At 32.5% G+C, this 20,904-nt stretch overlaps 2 protein-coding genes and 1 pseudogene across 2 annotated transcripts; 1 reads left to right on the top strand and 2 right to left on the bottom strand.

Annotated features, from left to right (window-relative positions):
* The first annotated feature begins 1,253 nt into the window (after positions 1–1,253).
* Positions 1,254–6,419, top strand: LOC111376018 (annotated as a pseudogene).
* A 5,027-nt stretch (positions 6,420–11,446) lies between these two features.
* Positions 11,447–12,684, bottom strand: LOC111376009 (acid phosphatase 1-like). Its single transcript, XM_022998937.1, has 3 exons — positions 12,287–12,684; positions 11,752–11,961; positions 11,447–11,644 (listed from the first exon to the last, which is right to left on the bottom strand). Exons 1-2 carry the CDS (start codon positions 12,682–12,684, stop codon positions 11,817–11,819), a joined length of 543 nt encoding a protein of 180 aa, XP_022854705.1. The 3' UTR covers positions 11,447–11,644; positions 11,752–11,816.
* A 6,967-nt stretch (positions 12,685–19,651) lies between these two features.
* Positions 19,652–20,898, bottom strand: LOC111376016 (acid phosphatase 1-like). The gene is made up of 3 exons (XM_022998943.1): positions 20,663–20,898; positions 20,089–20,298; positions 19,652–19,983 (listed from the first exon to the last, which is right to left on the bottom strand). The coding sequence occupies exons 1-3, from the start codon at positions 20,860–20,862 to the stop codon at positions 19,806–19,808; spliced, it is 588 nt and encodes a 195-aa protein (XP_022854711.1). The 5' UTR covers positions 20,863–20,898; the 3' UTR covers positions 19,652–19,805.
* Positions 20,899–20,904: the final 6 nt, after the last annotated feature.

Genomic DNA, 20,904 nt, shown 5'->3' with positions numbered 1-20,904 from the left:
TTTCTACTCTTTAGATTCCTTGATCCATCCTTTTATCTAAAGTAATAGAAATAGTTTTTAGATATTAGGTATCAAGAATTCATTAAAAATTCGGATCCGATACAAATTGGAATGCAGCCGTGGCCACCGAAAGTTTTCATTAGAAAATAAGTTTTGAATAAGTAACTTTTATTTATCAGAATTGAAAATAAGTTCACATGTTTTGATAATGAGATCATAATTATGATTAAAATTTGGATTCGGTTCTCCATGCAAGGACGAGGGTGAAATTTAAAAAAAGAAAAAGAATTACCCTTAAATGAGTAAAATTTACTTAAAAATAAATAAATTATCAAACATGTTTGAAATGAAAGTAATTTTTACTTAGGCTTAGTAAAACATGTTCTAAATATTATGTGAGCTAAAAAGTGACCCATTTATGAATTGATTTCCGATATTTAGAGCATCTCTAATCATGATGTAAATTGTTATCTCTAAAACCACTTTTAAATCTTAATTTACACCTCGATGGATCTACATTCAAATTTTACTCTAATGAAAAGATCTAAGTCCAATTTTTGCCTCTTACAAATGTTAAAAAAAAAGAAAAGAAAAAAGAAAGAAAAAGAAAAAGAGGAAGTGTAGCATTTTATTTTCATCTCTCTATTTGAGTGGTTTTCATCCACTTTGAAGATTCAAATCACAATTTAAATCTATTTTATATCATGGCTGAAGATGCTCTTACAAAGACCGCAATAACTATTATTTTTTGTCTCAAGTATTGACGCATCTTCAAATACAAAGTAAGCTTGACAATCGAAGTAATAAATTGATTTCTCATTTATAAATTTCAATCCTTTTGAGTATTTTATTTTGCACATTACATCCCTTAAAAGATTTACAGTTAGTTTCTATACGAATACTTGGGTCGCATGATTTCAATTGATTAACGATTATATGAATCTCAATTATTGACTGATAATAAATCAATTATGTGAAAATGACTAGGAGTATTTAATTAAAAGATAATATTTTCGTCCGAACGCATGACTAATGAATCTCAATTATTGATTAATATTAAATCAATTATATGAAAATGACTAGAAATATTCAATAAAAGATATGCTTTCGCTAGATAAGAACTCATAGCTTATGCCAAGCAAGGCATCTTGTTATTTAATTTTTCAAATTGAAGAATATTCAGATATTTATTAAAAAGATGCCAGTAGAGAAGACAAAATGAGATTCAACTGAACTTGATATAACAATGTTAATCTATAGATTCTATGCCAATATCCATATTGATTTCTTTAAGTCTCTCTATCTAGACTTCATTTTCCTTCTTTTTTGGAAAAGGGAAACTACAACGCTTGATTGCCTTTCACTGCATAAGTAATCGTGTATTGACTCTGCCCGCCCACCAACCCAACTAATAAGAAAAGTTCTTGGTGCGATATTTCTCCAATCATACAAAGCAATGTAATTGAAGAATTTTCAGGTAAAATTATTGCTATCGACTCTTGGAACATTATAATCTAGTATGTCTTTGTATCTTCTTCTCGCACATAATGTATATTAATACATTTTAATTCATTGATGTATAATTTAAATTGTTTATAAACATTTCGTAAACATGCCTTTAGATTTACCAAATATGACATCAATCATGAAAATTGAAAAATTGGAGAGATTCATGTACGTACTTATCTAAAAATATAGAGTGGGCCATTTATGGCCATAAATTAATAGTCTCTTATATAATGTTCTATACTAAATATTAGTTCGGAAGAGATTATTTGCAATGAAATTTGATTTTTAAATAAACTATGCCAGACGAAGGCCAATATAATCCAAGGTCAATATTTGATGTAGTGAATTAAACTTTTTTTTGTTTTTTTTGTTTTTATACCATCATCTATATGCTTTAACTCAATTCAAATTTTATATACCATGAGGACGTTTCAATAAACTAGTCAATATTGAACGTATGTTGCACGTTATTATAAAATGTTTTATAGGTGCTGTAAAAGTAATATTTGAATATACTTGAATGTTAATTAAATTAAAATTAATACCAGAAAATATATATGCGACAATGAATGTTAAATCATTTATTTGATTTACAATTAAGTAAAACTAGACGTTAAGTAGCATACATGAACGTAAATAGTGAAATGCATTTTTGAATGTGAAATTTTAATTAACTTATACTTAAAACTCATATCATTGAAATGCATAAATGAAGATAAATATTAATTAAATGAATGTGAAGGTTAATTAATTGATAATTAATAAAGGGAATTCATACATTAACGAAATCACGGAGATGAAATGAATTGGTCAAATTTACATGTACATTGATGGTAATTAAATGGTTAAATAAATTAAATACATATTGAAAAACGAAAAGTATGATATTATTGAAATAATTGAACTATACTAAGGCTACAATCGTTCAAAAAAATAATTTTAATTGATGTGATATTTAATATATTATAGATAAGTTTACTCAACAAGAAAATAAGCAAGTTTTAATATAAATACTTAGTTATATTTTAGAAAATTTTGTAGCCTTTGAGATTTTATTCGATTTTAATTTTTTAAAATACGCCAAAATCTCAATGGTAAGCTACTATTTTATGAATTTTTCAATAAAATTTATTAAAATCCTAGAGACTTGAATTTAAAAAAACCTTTAGCTTAGTTCAGTTGAGGACGTGTTGTTTAATCATTTTAACCATAGGGATGAATTAACGTCAAAAAAAAAATAAAAAAAATAAAAAATTCCATTTCAAGCAATGGTGACGGATTCTAACGCGTGTACGTATCAAATATTTTTAGCAGAAATCTAATCCTGCAAATCGAGTGTCGACAGCGTTTTTTCTTCACTCTTGTTCAATCTAATTCGGCGATGGCTGTTTTCGCACTGCTGGAACGATTGGCTCCTCTGATCGAGAGGGAGGTAAATCTGGTCCTCCAATCCAAACAGGAAGTGGAAAATCTCAGTGGGAAGTTGAAGAAGATCCAGGACGTGCTGCAGGATGCAGAGAGAACTGGAGTGACTGATTCAAAGGTAAAAAATTGGCTAAAAGATCTCCAAGATGTATCCTACGAAATGGATGACGCTTTGGATGAATGGGAAACCGCGAATCTTCAACTGCAAATTGAAGGATCTGAGGAAATTTCTGATCCTTGGGAGAAGATAATTTCCTTTATTCGGTCTATTTGTTTATCCTTCGAACATGTTGTTGGGCGTCGTGAAATTAGTCTGAAAATAAAGGGTTTGATCGAGAAATTAGATTCGATTGATAAAAGGAAAGATGAGTTTGGTTTTCTTCCAAGTGGTGGCCATAATTTACAGAAAATTGAGCGAATTGAATCAACTTCTTTGGTTGATTCTGCATGTGTACATGGTCGCCGTATTGATAAGGAAAACCTTATACAAAATTTGTTGTCTGAGGGGGGCGGTGGAGTCCACATTGTTTCAATAGTAGGGACAGGAGGGGTTGGTAAAACAACCCTTGCTCAATTAGCCTTTAACGATCCTAAAGTAGAGAAACATTTTCAGTTAAGAAAATGGATTTCTGTTTCGGATCCTTTTGATGACACTAAGATTGCAAAATCAGTTCTTGAAGCCGTTGGGGAGAATTTCTCCGACACCTCGGATAGGGATACGTTATTACAAAGTGTGAAAAAGTCAATTTCAGAGAAAAAATTTCTTATTTGTCCTAGATGATGTGTGGACTGAGGACCGCAGGAAGTGGGAACCACTGAAAAACTCTCTCCAGGGTGCCCCCGGAAGTAGAATTTTGGTGACAACGAGGAGTGATCGGGTTGTAAGAGTGATAGGCACGGACACACGGCAACCATTGGGCCAACTATCCGATGAGGACTGCTGGTCATTATTGAGTAAGATAGCATTTGTTGGACGAACTAAGGAGGAGTGCGAGAAATTAGAAGATATTGGTAGAAAGATTGCATTGAACTGCAAGGGGTTGCCACTTGCTGCAAAAGCTATGGGAAGCCTGCTATGCTTGAAAGATACTGTAGGAGAGTGGCTAAATGTTCTGGAGAGTCCTTTGTGGCAGTTGGAGGAAGCGATGGTTGAGCTTTTCCCCCATTTGTATTTGAGTTACAATGATTTGTCTCCGGTACATAAGTGCTGCTTCTCTAGTTGTGTCATATATCCAAAAGATTCCGTGATACATTTGGATGAGCTTATCAGGATTTGGATGGCACATGGTTATCTTGGTTCAAGCGGAAACGTAGATCGCATGCGAAGGATGGGGTTAGAGTTCTTTAAGAACCTAGAAATGCGATCTTTCTTTCAAGAGTTGCAAAAGGATGAATATGATGAAAGTAAAATCTCTTGCAAAATGCATGATATAATGCATGACTTCGTTACTTATCTCTCAAAAGATGAGTACAGCTTAATCTTGTATGGTGGAGTACAGATCACGAATTGTGATATCGGAAAAGTTCGCACCTTTTGTGCTAGAAATGTTTCTCAAGAAGGCCTACCTTTGAATCTCTTTAGTCATTTAAAATGTGTTCGGGTACTTATTGCGAGCGATTGTGGTTTGCAAGAACTTCCACAAGAGATAGGAAAATTAATTCACTTGAGGTATCTTGACTTGAGCTCGAATCCTATAAGTGAACTCCCAGAAACCTTGTGTGATTTGTATAATTTGCAAACCTTGGATCTCCAAGAATGTTACCGTCTCTCTGCACTCCCTCAAGGGATCTATAAACTAATAAATCTACGACACCTTCTCTTTCATATTGGTCGGAGTATGAAGTCAATTCCTCAAGGACTGGAGAGATTAACCGGTCTTTGGATGTTGAGCAGTTTCACACCAGGAGGAGGATCAAGTAAGTTGGGATATTTGAAAGAACTAAACCAACCTCGAGGATCTCTAGAACTTCATCTATTTGACTCGAGTGAGTTGGATGACGCTGAGAAAGCAGAATTGAAAAATAAGATACACATTCAAGAGTTGAAATTGTCTTTTTCTGGGAAGGTGAGGGTGGACGTAATGGAGGCTCTTCAACCACCTCCAAAACTGCAACGTTTAGAAATGAATATGTATAGATACGATGGCACCCAATTTCCAGAATGGATCACCACGTCCCTTAACTATTTAAGCGTGCTTCATATCTTCTCATCTATGGACTGCTCATCTTTGCCCCCTTTGGGATAACTGCCTATGCTTGAGGAGCTTGAGATATCATTCATGGAGAGCATGAAATACGTGGGCAATGAATTCTTGGGGATAATGGGGACTATCCAGGAACTACCGAATGCGGGACCTGCATTCCCGAAGTTGAGGAAATTGCGTTTTTTCCGATGTGAAAACTGGGAAATGTGGGAGGATATAACTAATGATGAAAAGGACCATTTCTTAATAATGCCACGTCTTAGGGAGTTAGATATCGTTGACTGCGACAGGTTAAAGGCATTGCCACATTGCCTCCTTACTATGGCATCTCTGGAATATTTGACTATTGAGAACTCCTCAAATCTAGCTTCAATTTACGGGGGCAAGACTGGAGACGATTGGGACAAGATATCTCACATTCCCCACATTAATTTTATAAACAGGTATGGCTTCCATAAACAACTGATTTTTCTTTGAAGTTCCATTGATTTTTGTTCAAGAGCATCTGCTCTTATCAGATTTTTTATTTTTTATTTTTTATTTTTTTAATAAAGTTCTGGGTCAAAATCACTGCATTCCCTTTTTCTACAGACAGTTTTTCACATATGATAATAATGTTTGGGGCACTCGAGTCTAGTTAACAATGTTTAAAGTTGAAAGAAGTTCTTGTTTTAAGTTTAAAGGCCTCTAATATACTTTCTGAAATGGTTAAAAAGGTCTTAAAAACCACTAATTAACGTAGTTGGCCCAAAGTCGGCCTTTTTCATTTCTAAAGCACGCGAATTATGCTTCCCTATAAAATCAAATTTCTTTATTCTTTTTACGTTGTTTCCAACAACCACCGCATCATTTTCCTCTTCCGGAAATAAATAAAATTTCAATTATTATGTCGCTGTAACAAAAATATTGCTAGACTCCCAAAAACTGTGGCTTCATTTCAATCCTTAGTACGGTTTAATATTTTCAAAAATTGTTGAATTTCTCCTTGAACTCTTATTCATTATTTTGCATTGTCTAGATGTGAAGTGAATCATTCATTTTCAACCAAGTCTGTCTACAAATGTGCATTTATTTTTTATCACGTGTACTAACATTTTAGATTTTTATGTTGAATTGTAGGAAGAGGTTGTCGCAACGCTGATTAGCAATGAAGTGATCGAAGCCTCGCAGATATGAGATGTGAAAAACTATTCATCTGTATTGACCGTGCGAAATTTGCGCTGTACGTAGGGCAATTTCCGTTTGATTAATATGGATCTCCGTGTTGGTGTTAATCCTAAAGTTTGTGAGTTTAATACATTATGGCTGGTTTGAAATTTGATATTGATGTTGTGGGTTGGAAATTTGTTTTGATATATACTTTTTCGAATTGAACAGGACATGACAATTGCATTGGATAAAGGCAAAATGGCAATGTACCATCCAAGTAACAAAATGGCACTTCACCTTTTCAATAAATTTCCACCTCGACCTGACTATATATCCATTTCTATCAACAAAAACTGGATAGAAAAAAACTTTCACCATCTCTAAACATCTTGGGTAGGTTGAACAGGTAACTTAGAAACTGCTAGTAAGCTAATTCCATCTATATTTTACTAGTTGATTGTTAATTATCCTTCTATATAATGTTGTATTAATATTCGTCTCCCTGCATTTAAAAAAACTTCTCAACTCTTTCCTCTGCTGATTTTAGCCCCCGTTTGGTGTACATTAAAATCAGATTAAAATTTCAAGTCAAAGTCGACAATTAATTTTAACCATAAATTTCATAGAATTCGCAACTTTTCAATTACACATTTTATTAACTTTTATCAAAATTTAATTAATAACTAATTATAATCTTCACCAATTAGGTCTTGATTTGATATTGGAGCTAAACAAAAGATTTGGGTTCAAGTTTTCTCTCCAATGATTTATGAAGAACTATGTCACATGAGTGGAACAGATGTTATTGGACAAATAGTAAGCCCAATTAACCGATTTGGTTAGAACTGCGGGTTCTTTAAGACACTCCATAAGTTCACGTTAATGGGGCTTGATCTTAGACCTCTCAGTAACCACAGATGGGAAATTACCACTAGCCTAACCCATAACATTGTTTAACTTTTGTGACACATTTCAAGTATGAGAAATGATATTTAAAAAATCGATGTTTAGTTTATATTAAGTATGAGTAACATGATGTATCATTTAATTGATAAATAAGTTCATGATGTGTCTCATGAATTAAATGATTGGCAAATAAATTGATGTAACATGTTGCTAGAACATCATTTCTCTTCTAGTATTATTAATCGACCTTGCAAGTCGTGCAGAAGGGTGTTTACACCGTTCTTGACAGATCAGACACGTGAAGAGGCGGGAGCCATGGCTTTTTGCATTTTTTATTCATGTGGGGTCGGCTCGGGACCCACACACATGTGAATATCTGTCATGTAGGTTGTAAATCATTTTCTAGTAAAGGAGCTTTATTCATTATTAATCAAAACTTAAACAAATATAATATCATTTTCTATTCAATGTATTGATTTATAATATATGACTTCAATATATGGGAAAAAAAAATTGGTTCATGTAAAACTTTTATTTTATTTAAACAATATTAATTAATGATTCTAAAAATTATTTATATATAAACATTGACCCTTCGATTGAATCGGTAATCCATTAACTTCGCCAGGTTAATGTCTAGTTTTGATAACTAGGAATTCTAATGTTACAAGATTTTAATTAATTGGAATCAAATTAATGTCAATATTGTCCATTTCTAAAGTGGTCAGTGCTGCCTGGCCCAGCAAAGAGAAAAGGGAAAGCCCTCTAAAACCTACATAATGAATTTTATTTTTATTTTTTTCATTTTTTAAATTTATTTATTATGATTTATTTTTTTTGTTAAAATTTCTTGCAAGCTGCAATTTAAACTTTAAAGAATCAGAATTTTAAATAGATCGACTTCAGCATAATCTAGATAGAACATATTTAGGTCCTATTTGGAAGGGATTTTGAGAATTAATTTTTTAACCGTTAGATGAAAAATAGGATCCACCTGTAAGAGAAAAAATCAAAAATTACGGTTGGAATAGTAAAATAACAGTCAAAAAATTAAAATTTTGAGGTAAAAAATCCCTCCCAAACAGGCTCAAAGAATTACTAAATAGTTTTATCTAGACTATATTTACGCTATGATGTCAACCAGCCAGCTTGCGATCTGGAACTAGAGATTCGGGCTTGGCTCGAGTAAAATTAAGTATAACATTTTTTGGCACGAGCCGAGCAAAAGCTTGACCAAAAAATCAAGGCTCGACCCGAGCTTTCAACTCGAACCTTACCAAGTTGAGCCGACTCCGATTTTTATTTTTCCACATACGGCAGCTCGCATGATGCTTTTGAAAAGGCAGCTCACTCATCCAATTCTTTTTTTTTTTTTTTTTTTTTTCCAAATTTACTAGCCGTCCGGACGAGCCACTCTTGCCATAATTTGATCAATGATTAAGATTTAGACAATATCCTTGGCAATATTTACAATCTCTTACAAGGGTTAGTACGTAGAAAGGGAATTGAATCAAATTTACTCTAATTATGATAACACTACACGAAAATATCAATTTTATCATTGCTACATCGGTTGGTAAAATTTATTATTGGACTTTATCTGTTGGTGTTTCCAAGAGTCATAAAAATTCTTTCGACGAGTTCACTTTTCGTTTTCACAATGTCATCAGTAAATGGTGACACATTTGCCATATTTTTCAAATTTTGTATGTCTGACTAATAAATCCAACTTAGGCTATTTTATTTACATCCTTTAAAAAAAAAATCAATTTAGTAAAATAGGGTAAAATTATTTGTATATGACAAAAATAGTGATCTTAACACTTTTGCAATACTTAAAAAATCTAAAATAATGTGCATTACTCGTTCACTTCGACTACTAGTACTAAAGTCTAAATGGCTCTTAATTTGTTCCGTTGCTTTTTTTGCATAAGTTAGGACCATGTTTTACTTATTTATACTTGATATGAGGGATATTTTCTTTTAGTTTTCACAAGCATTTTTGGCTTTTAAGGTTATTAATGTCATATGTTCATGAACTTTTATAGGTGATTTTTGGATAGGTCGGATGTGTCAAGCCTCACTGTAGACTGTGCTAACTCGATATGGTTCGTTTTATATTTGTAACCATGTCATCCTTTCTCGAGCAATCAAATTTCAGAATGCACAAATATTAACACAATTTCTCTAGAAATTCCAGCCTAACATTTTTCATCTTTACTTTGGGTTGCCCTAGTATTACCAAGATGAAAAAAATATATATATACTTTGGGTTGCCCTAGCATTATTAACTGTTATATGTAATTTTTGGATATGACGAATGTGTCAAGCCTCACAATAGATTGTGCTGACTTGATGTGGTTCATTTTATAGTTGTAACCATGCTATTCTTTCTCGAGCAATAGAATTTCAGACTGTACAAATATTAACAAAATTTCTCTAAAAATTCCATCCTAATATTTTTCATTTTTATCTTGGGTTGCCCTAATATTGCCAAGATGAAAAAAATACTTATTGTCTAACTCGTGAAAGAGATTACAATTTATGTAGCTCATTTGACCTCTCTAAATCAAGACATGAGTCGAGTGATCAATACAAATCAGAATAACTCAAACACGGATTAGACAAATTAGAAACAAGAATAAAAACAATTTTCCCATGATTTTTGGCAGACATACTTGAGACACCCTTATTTGATAGCCCTTTCAAGAACGGCTATTTCACATAAGCCTTCAAGATCAAACATTCAAGATGTTGTGCAAACATGAACAACATTTGGTATATTGAACATGATATTTAAATAAAATACATGTAGTTTTTTTTAACAATTTACTTTTTAATTTTTTAATTTTTTTATAATGGTTCAACATGGTATCAAAACAAGCAGAGATACTAAGTAGAAGTCTTGTCATCATTCATTTATTACAAAAGTATGCACAAGCAAGGTTTTAGGGAGAAAATATATCCGATCACACATTAAGGAATGTATAGAAAATAATATTTAAATAGTACTTTTTAATTCAAGATGCCACGTATGATTTATGCTTATAAACTATTTTATAAATGCTCGATTCACTTTTAATTCACATATTTTGAGACTTCACTCAATTTTATCTATTTTATAATTTAGCATGTGATTAGAAATGAGTGGTAGTTAAGGTAATAGTACTTGTGCATTTCTTAAAATATATGATTAATGGTCTGTTTATAAAGACAAACCAGATTTCATTTTGTTTACAATTTCGGAACACTAAATAGACCATACCAAAAGAAAACAAATCTACGAAAATAATTGCAAATACACAAAATATCGGACAATGCATGGTTGGCATATAGACATGGGCGGACACAAGGGGGTCACTTGACCCCCCAACTTTTGAGATCCTCTTTTTCTATATTAAGATAAAGTCGTGTTTGGTATTGATTGAAATTTAAATTTTAATCTAAATCAAAATTAATAATTAATTTTAATAACATATTTCCTGCATTTTTTAACTTCTAAAATTTTATCAAAATTTACTAAAAGTTGGACTTTAATCCCCAGCAAATAGAGACAAAATCACAATAAAGTTGAATTTTCTCTCTTTTTATTGTTCTATCGTATTCTCTCTCTCAAGCATTTTACCAATATTGTAACTCTTCTATTTTTTAAAAAAATTGTTTATAATTTCTCTACAATTATCACATCTACTACAAATTTTCACTTTTCAATCAAGTTTTCAACTAATTAGAACCTAAATTTGCATTTACTTCTATCCTATTTGTGTATGTAACACGTGTCTAAACTGATTATATAAAATTTAACATATATATGACGAATTATGTTTATTTAACTGATTATTAGTATTGAATATTAATTATTTGTTTTTTCTTTTGATTACTTGAATTGAATTTTTTATCAAATACACAATTTTTTAAAACATAAATATGCATTTTCTTGTGATGAACAAAATATTAAAAAAATTATTGTTCAAAATCAAATAGATGAAAATGATTAGCAATAATGAAGAAATATTATTAAAATGTAAATCTACATTTTTTCGGGTCAAATATGAATCATTTAAAAATAAAAAACAAAGTATTCGATTTGTACAAAATTTGATTGTGTCTTTCAACTCAATTTCTCTGCATCCGCCCCTGCATATAGAACAAAGGTTTATATCTTGAACTGAAGCTCTCATATTTATTTTTGAAATACATCAGAATTGATCTCCGATGCTTCAAAATACATGAGAGATAGAACTAAACGAGACTGGATAGAATTTGCTTGTCACTCAAGCAAGGTAATACATGGGATCGGGGATTTTGAATGTTCGATTGCCATTATTGTCCCCAAGAATATCACTCCACTGGTCTCCAGAATTTCCAAGAATTTTTTATCCTGCATTTACTAGCTTTGTTCTTGTTTTTGACTTATACGCCAATGTTGTGAGGCCCTTATCAGCTCTTCCCTGCACCCAAATTAATACTAGATTAAGATTTTCTAATAGTTTTAAAAATCAACTATAATACTAAAAAATGCAGACAGAAAAATATAAAAAAATAATCGCGAGTTTACCTGTGAATGAGCTTTTCTCAAGTATGGTAACCAACTGCCTTCAGATTTGCTATCCTGGCCTCTCTTTATTCTTCTTCAACTCCCGTTAAGAAGACGATTTTGAACTCGAGTCTCAGCAATGATTTATATAGACGAAGCGCGCCAGGAACTACCTGTAATTTTCCCTTTGCAATCCTCTCGTTAAACGATGTTTTGTTGTATGGTAATGCCCTGAAATCAAAAATATATGTTAGTGTTAGTGGAAAATCCAAACATGCACTGGGGGATTCCTGATGGTCTTACAGACAGGAAAGGCGTTTTTTCAACCTTTTTTTAGAGTGAAATTACTTTTAGTTGAAATCATATAGGAGATTGGTCTTTCTCAATGTGGTGTATAACCCATGTGGTGGTATGATGGAGAAAAGAACAGCACATACTTTCCAAGACATGTCCATCTTGTTTAGACTATTAGATTTAGGGCTTAATCCCTAACAAAAGTAAATAATCCAAATCCTTGACTCGTTCACGTAGTTAAAGTATTTGTTTTAGTCCTTACCTAACCAACACGTCGGATCGAGCATAGTATGGAATATTAATAAGTACAGTTTCATCAACGTCAAAGATCCAAATATCCTTGCCATCGCCAGCAAGTTTAAGGCTCTTGGCATATTTAATCGCGGCATCTGACACCAATTCACATTCATGTCTATATTGCTTGCCTAGCATATAGTGACCAACAATATCTTCACAAGACATGAACACAGTGTCCCAATTTTGAAGATTGTTGGTTTCAACTACCAAACACCAGCTGAGGCAGTCAAGACCCTCAAGCCGGTGGCCGGCGGCACCAGATCGTGGCCGGAGAATATAGATTTGACCCTCTTGGAGAATATGGCAATCTGCATTGCAAGTTGTTACAATGGTAGCCGGAAAGAAAAGTACTGCCAACCTCATGTTTGCAGCTTATGTGAGCGATGTCTAGGCATGAATTGGTCGTCTATATAAAGTTCTAACCACAAAATTGGCCATTCTTTTGCACGCGATACCCTTTTTGTAGTAAAACAAAAACGCAATCTCCATGAATTATTTATTGCTACTTCATTCAATTTATTATTATGAATATTGAGAATTTTAAAATAATTAAATTCTTAGCCACTGCAAGTCGATAATTACTATGATAATTTTGTATTTCTAAGGTTGCATCAATCATTATTTTATGTTATTGAATTTATGGTACTATTTGTTTCTTTTCTAATTTGTTCTGGGAGGTTGTTATTTTTTACACGTATTTGCTATATATTTGATGGATTTTACCACATTAACTTTTTTTTTTTTTTTTGATAATATTATCCAATTTTTTGGCAATATTAAGTTGGATTGAACTTTTATGGCAATATTTTCTTAAGCCTCGATGGGCATGGGGTGGCCCCTCCTCTAATCCGTTCACGTGCAGACGAGATTTAGCCCCTTCTTGGTGGAGTCAAAAAATAGATTTGGAGTATATTTTCATAAAATTAGATAGATAAAATATACGATTGAACAATTGATAAAAGTTGTGAATCAGTCAAAATGTATAATTAAAATTAATTATTGATTTTGACTAATTTTTTTATCAACTTTTTAAGCCGTACCAAATAAGGGCTTAATTTCATTAAAAATACAACACATGTACACTTTTTATAACTAGATGAGACCGAAACTTGAATTCGAGATTTTTACGTACTCTAATTTACATCGAACTACCTTATGTAATAATTATGGATAAAACATATTAATTTATATATATTATTTTCAACAGTAATTATAACTTTTATTAAATTTTACTAAAAATCTAATTTCAGTAAAAATAAATTATATTTATTATGTATACATGTGTAACAAATAGTCATTTATTATTGTACTATGCTTAGTTGATTTGACTCGGGAAAAGAACAAATATTAGCTGTTCCCATCTGCAAAAATCGTACACTACAATCAGAACACTCCAACTTTTAGGACCACCCTATTTTAAATGTGAAAGTTTATTTGTGGTAGATATTTTTGTATGATCTAATGGTATCAATAATTATCTATGATGACTAATAAGGTAAAAATTACTAAATAAGTACCCTACGTAGAACATTCCATACTAGGCCGTCTACCACTACTAGGCCCTTTATGTCCACACTTGACTGTCGATTACTATGAGGTCCTCTACAGTCTACATCCATGTTTAGTCGTCAACCACTATTGGGTCCTCTAACTCCACACTGGACCTTTGATCATTATGAGGCGCTCTGCAACCATGTTTTACCATCTACCATGATGAGACTCTCTACATTTATGCTAGACTGGCTACCACCACAAGGTGAACACCACACTTGACAATAAAAGTATCATTGAATTGGATAAGAACTGTTCCATGGTTAAAATCAACTTTTTGGTCAACTAACTATCAAATGAATGGAAACTATCCATTCGGATCTCAGATGCATATTTTTGAAATATTTGAAAATTGTGAATGGTACAAAATGAAGATTATGGTAAAGTTTGTAAAAAGTGATAGGTTAGGGACCGCTGTTGCAATTTTTCCTAATATATATGTGGTTCTTTTCTAACAATTTAATTTTTTAATCCAAGTGATTCAATAAGATGTGGTGAATCAAAGTGAACAACAAATGAATATAATTAGATATACAATATAATTTTCTTCTTAGCCCATGTTTATTAACAATTTATAAACCCTTAAATTTCATTTTATTTACACATTCTAAGGAACTCAAAGATACTATCTACTTATTCACTACTTCTCAAACACATATGTTAAAAAAGTGGATAGTGAGAGTTGTGAGCATGATTTGCTACCTACATTCTCAACAACCAACTCTCCACATATTATTCGTCCACGGATAATCATGAATGTGACTGAAATTGACATTTTCTTTAAGTAATGTTTGGCCAAACTTAAAATTTTTGCTTTTAGGTGAAATTTTTACGATTAAAAATTTAAATTAGAATAAATAACATCGTTGCAACTTGTGTTTCTTTGGATGAAAAGCTCGATTACAATGCATTAATCTTTTCTTGGCCCTTTCCCGTGGATCTTTCAAACCTCATAGAAGAGAAGAGGCACTCGACAGTTGGTGAATTTACTAACAACATGTTTGGTTTCTTCAAAAAATGTATTTTTTTTACTTAAAAGAAATTTAAAAAAAAAAGAGAGATTTTTATCCGAACATGTTGAAAGAAACATAAATTTGCTTAAAAGCAACATTTTTTTTTTTTTTTTTTATATAGTGGTGTCAACTAGTCAAGTCAAAACTCGAGGCTTGGACTTGGCTCAAGTAAAATGGTCTGAGCTTTTTTGTGAGCTCGAGCCGAGCTGGGCAGACTCAAATTTTTGTTTTAATAGATAAAGGCAGCACTCGACTACCTAAAATAGGCTACAGGCAGCAAGCTACTGTCTCAAACAAGGCAACAGCACGCTGCCTTATAAAACGAAGTGTGTTGCTACCTTTAATTTGTTTGATTTAAAATTAGGCTCATGAGCTCGAGTCGACGAGAAGATGGGGCTCGGCCCTATCCTCAAGTCGGGCCGACTCGGGCTTTTTTCGAGCCAGAGTGGTCAATTGCTATCCCTAACTTTTTTCAAGACTTAGCCATACATGTTAAAGTAGACGACAAAGTCTCCATTTGAGCCACACTCTAAAAAAATTCAGGCCAGTTTGATTTGTAGTTCATTTTTCATTTTTTATTTTGAAGGTATGTTTTAAGATTGTTAAAAATGCATTTAATTTGTTAAAAATTCTTTCTCAAAATAGAAAACTGGATAACACTCATGATTTGGAATTTTGAGGAATTGTTCTATGATATTTTCTTACGTGAAATTGATTATTCATTAAAACAAAATAATTTTATGTTAATATATTATCAAGTAAGGTATACATTTCAAAGTTGGTGATCAGTTTTACAATATTTTTTTCCCACTAAAAGTTAAATAAAAATAAATAATACATTGTGAGAGAGAGAGAGAGAGAGAGTTTTTTTGTAAATAATTATTAAAATTTTTAAACTATTTTCATTTTTTTCCTTTTTATAATTTTTTATTGTTGAATTTTAGTTTTTATATTTTTCAAAATTTATATATTTTTTGTCAAAATTTATCAAAAATTTGTAATTTAATTTTATATATTATAGATTTTTATTTTTTGAATTTTATTTGAATAAAATTTTATTTAAAAATTTATTTCTCGTGTTTTTAGTGTTTTATGAGAAAACTCGAAAAATACTCAAAACGTCAAAAATGCAATTTGAGTTTTATGTTACAAATTTAAAATTGTTTTCGAAAATGTATTTTTAAAAATACCAAATCAAACAAGTTTTTGGTGTTTTTGTAAAATTGACATATGAAAACAACAAATTAGATGCACCGTCATTTTTTTTTGAACTCGTGTTCAATGACACATTCTTTCAATAAAATAATTTTACACAAAAACTTAAAATCTTTTCTTGTTCGATAACCATACATTTTCTACATATCACTATTACTAAATTTATTATTCCAAAAAAGGGGGACTCAAACAATTATATCCTTGAAGCACGCTAGGGATAAGTAGTTAGTGTATTACACATTTGTTTGGAGTTCATTTTCATTTCATTTGTAAAAAAAATTTTACAGTTGCACAACGAGCAACTTTTTCTTTAGGACCAGCATGGCTCACAGTGCGGGGGCTGTAAGAGTCGGACTGTACAACAAGAAAATTCATTTTCTTTATTCATTATTTCTGACACCAACTTGACATAAGTCTATCAAGGGTTATTCTTTTTCTTTTAAATTTACAGATGAAAAAATTGAAAGGAGAAATCATTTGACTTTCCCCACAGACTCCAGCTCGCAACCTCTCCTCTAACACAGAGATACAACACCGACTTGGGAAGAAAGTTTCAGATTACCTTCAATTATGGATTCTACAGGGCCTACAGCAATCGATTATGTCTCCAAAATTGCTTCATAATCTAGAAGTCTAGAATAATCCAAACTGGTAAGAATTATTTGCATCCACTGGCATCGATTTGTTAGAATTGTGTAGAGAAATCTTTCGTCAACAAAAGCTCACCATATACATGCATGTGTACAACATCTCCATTTTGAGTATAAGTAGATGAAAGAAGTGAAAAACAAAATATATGTGTATGCTAGAAAGTGTGAAGATAGTGGGCAGAGAGAGAAAGAGATTAGTGAGAGAAAATAGGAAGAGAGCGGGAGGAATAATTAGAAAGAAAGAAACAGAGAGGCAAACGGGCAGTGCATTATTGTGAAAGGATTTACAGGAACGATATAATTAAAGATTGAGGCGCTTGCTTAGAGTGAAATTATTTTAGTAAGGTGTGTTTGTCAAAAATTAATTTTACTAGTTCTTTGTATAGTAAAAATAAATATTTGTGTGTTTCAAATTCAACAATTTGGTTGTTTTAGAATTCAAAAATTTGGGAATTTTGGGTAAATAGATAATATATTTGGTTGTTGTTTTAATGTTAATTTTTTAAATTATCAATGGATCGCATAATGCACTGTTGAATTTTGCATGTACGCTACTTTCCTTGAGGGGCCTAATTTACAGACTTCAACTTAGACCTTGGCAATCACAGGACCGGCCCTGCATCTAAAGTTCCATGAGAAAACGTGATTCTATAATATTTTTCTATTAATTTAATTAAAGAAAAACAAGACGTGTCTAACTACTCCTTGGAAAAAAAGAATTTAAGCCTAAGTGAAATTTTAATCAAATTCGTGCAATTTTAAAGGTAAATCCTATTTGAGGCACTTGGTTCACTTGTCAAGGTTTATTGAGCCTAGGCTAGTCTTGGAAGCAACTCCTATTCAAGATAGTTGGCTTTCTAACCTAGGTAAAATTTTAAACAAATCCGCTCTGTTATTGAGGCAAATCTTATTCGAGGCACTTCATTCACTTGTTGAGATGATGCAATCGACTGAGAGTATACGAGTTTTGGGGACAACTAGGACTTGTCTAAAAATTTGCCTAGGCTCAATCTAAAGCAAGTCCTAGGTGAGGTACTCGACTCCACTGCCTAGATGAAACATTTTAAACAAATTCGTGTAAGTATAGAGGCAAGTCATTTCTCATAGGCACTCGACTCACTTGTCAAGCTGAATCGTTGATTAAGCCTAGACGGATTTTTCAGATGAGTATTAGTTGAAGTACTTGGCTCTTCCACCTATGACGCTTTTCTCGTAAATTACTCGTGAACCCTAAGAGGTGGTTGACTCTTTATGGAGACAGATCTTGTTAAATACTTTTTTTTTATCAGTAAATGTAAAATTTATTGATCAAAATTCATATACAAGTACACCGGACATACACGAGTAAAACAAAGCAAATGATTCATACAATCACTCCAGGCAAACCTAGGTAAACAAAAAGCAAAGAAGTACAACAAAAATCAATAAGCCAACACTAAGTACTCAAAATGAATCAGGACTACGGATACAAAGAAAACATTACTTTCTATACGTGTCTTAATTCGTCTCACAATACAATTCACGTGTGGTCTAAAATCTTTAGAAAAAAATTCTATTCGGAAATAACCAAATGTAGTAAACGGTACTTGCAAGTGCAATCCTTTTGGCCTTGTTTAGCCACGATGTCCCACGAACCTCCTTCTTTATCCACTTCAACACACTAGCAAGTGTCGACATAGATCTTCTAATGCCAAGCCACTGTCTGATCCTCCCCCATAAGGATGATGTGAACGAACATTCAAAGAACAAGTGTTGGCCTGTTTCCTCTGTTTGTCCACACAGAACACAATTCCAGTCAATCTCTAAGTACGACAATTTGTCTTTGGTTAGAAGTTTAAATTGAACACCTAACCAAAGCAAAAATGAGTGCTCCAGTGTTATGCAAGAACTCCAAACATCAGCTACCCAAATCTTCTCAGTACCTCTCTGCCGAAAGTAATCATAGGCCTTTCTAGTGCAAAATTTATCCCCTGTAGACCAGGCCGTAAGTCTGTCCATAGTTTTCTAACGAAATCAACATCAGTTCGTCCCTAGTATCTGCCTGAACAGCCGCAACATGTGTAGGTTGAGAAGTCAACCCTGAAGAAGTGCTCGACTCTCCTGCCAAGAAGTCTTTTGATAACTTGTGCGGATTGATGAGGCAAGTCTTGAAAAGGTGCTTGAGTCTCCTGCCGAGGAGGTTCTTCTTGTAAATAGCTCATACGAGTTGAGGGAAATGACCCGCGTGGGTTGAGAAGGAAATCAAACAGGTTCTAGAAACTTAATGAACTCAAGACATGAAAGTATTAGTCTTTTTTAATACCTATAACGAGTGGCTTACTTTATATTAATTAAACTGAAACAAAATCCATATAAAATGCCAGATGACTCTTTAGAGTACAAATGTGCCTTCTTGAATTAGAGAATCATTTTTGCATTGAACCATTTCATTTAAGAACTTAAGTTTTCAGAAAGATGCTATATTTATTCTTTACATTTTATCTTCAACATATCTTCTCATATGTACTGTGAAATCCCCCTTTTTTTTAATTTTTTTTTATGAAAATCTAATACTGCATGAGACTTAAATTTATGGTTTTTACTTAGTCTAATATTTTGCGTTGAAATACATATCTAAAACGTTTTTTTTTTTTTTTGAAGAAATGAGAAACTTGAGTATATTTTGACAGTGTTTATAAGCAATTTAAATTATAAATAGATAAAAATAAGTAGTGATTAGAGGATGTACTTGTGCGTTTCTTAAAGTATATGAATAAAAAGTTTTTTGAGTGTTTATAAACGGTTTATAAATATGAGCTAAACATGTTTTTATTTGATTTTATTTTATTAACAATTTCGAAACTCTGAATAGAACATACCAAAAGAAAATAAATCTATGAAAATAATTGCAAATACACAAAATAAAAGATAATGAATGGTTGGTATACCGAAAGACAAGGCTTATATCTTGATCTGAACCTCTCATAATTTATTCTTGAAACACATTAAAATTTATTCCCAATACTTCAAAAGACGAGAGAGAACTAAACGAGACTAGACAAAATTTGCTTGTCGCTCAACCAATGTAATACATGGGATCTGGGATTTTGAAAGTCCGATTGCCAATATTGTCGCCAAGCAAATCACTCCATTGGTCTCCAGAATTTCCAAGAATTCTGTATCCTGCATTTACTAGCTCTGTTCTCCTTTTTGATTTATACGCCAATGCTGTGAGGCCCTTATCAGCATCTCCCCTGCACCCGAATTAATACTAGATTACGATTTCTGATACTTTTAAAAATCGCCTGTATTACTAAAACAATGCAGACAGATAATAGAAAATAGGATTGCAAGTTTACTTGAGAATGAGCTTCTCCCAAGTATGGTAACCAACTGCCTTCAGATTTGCTGTTCTGACCTCTCTGAATTGTTCTTTAGTACCTGATAAGAACACAATTTTGAAACCGAGACTCAACAACGTTTCATATAGGCGAAGCGCTCCTGGAACTGCCGGTGCTTTTCCATCTGCAACCCATTCATTAAACTTTGTGTCGTTGTATGGTAATGCCCTGAAATCAAATATATTTAACGTTAGATTTGATAGCAAATTCAAACAAATATTGGGGTAATCCTGATTGTCTAACAGATTGGAACAACGTTTTTCAACCTTTCTTAGAGTTGGATTAATATTAGTCGAAATCAAACGGGAGGTTGGTCTTTCTCAATGTAATATATAAATACAACTCGTGTGATGCTACGGTAGAGGAAGAAGTGCATATACCTGCCAAGAAATGTCCTTCTCGTTTAAACTATTTGACATGATTCTTTCCATTTTAGTGATATATTGTGCATAGGGCTTAATCCCTAAATAAAGTAAATAATCAAAGTCATTGACTCATTTGTGTGGTTAAAAGTATTTATCGTAATGCATACCCAAAGAGCACATCAGATTGAGCATAGTATGGCATATTAGAAAGTGTGGTCTCGTCAATGTCGAAGATCCAAATATCTTTGCCGTCGCCAGAAAGGTTAAGGCCCTTGGCATACTTAATCGCGGCGTCTGCCACCAATTCACAATCATGTCGGTATTGCTTGCCTAACATGTAATGACCTATATAATTTTCACAAGACATGGGCACAGTTCCCCAACTTAGAAGGTTGTTGGTTTCGACCGT

Source organism: Olea europaea, unplaced genomic scaffold (genome assembly GCF_002742605.1).
Source record: "Olea europaea var. sylvestris unplaced genomic scaffold, O_europaea_v1 scaffold1436, whole genome shotgun sequence".
Taxonomy (NCBI): Eukaryota; Viridiplantae; Streptophyta; class Magnoliopsida; order Lamiales; family Oleaceae; genus Olea; species Olea europaea.
Note: the sequence above shows the minus strand (reverse complement) of the source record. Positions and strands in the feature narration are given on the sequence as shown.

Bases quoted from the DNA above. Each gene is read 5' to 3' on its own strand.
- LOC111376009 (XM_022998937.1), bottom strand. From the start codon at position 12,684: ATGAGGTTGGCAGTACTTTTCTTTCCGGCTACCATTGTAACAACTTGC. The intron at 11,962-12,286 runs GTAAGGACTAAA...TTTTGATTTCAG, and splicing joins CGATCCGACGTGTTGGTTAG to GGCATTACCATACAACAAAA.
- LOC111376016 (XM_022998943.1), bottom strand. From the start codon at position 20,862: ATGTCTTGTGAAAATTATATAGGTCATTACATGTTAGGCAAGCAATAC. The intron at 20,299-20,662 runs GTATGCATTACG...ATTTGATTTCAG, and splicing joins CAATCTGATGTGCTCTTTGG to GGCATTACCATACAACGACA. The intron at 19,984-20,088 runs GTAAACTTGCAA...ATTCGGGTGCAG, and splicing joins TGGGAGAAGCTCATTCTCAA to GGGAGATGCTGATAAGGGCC.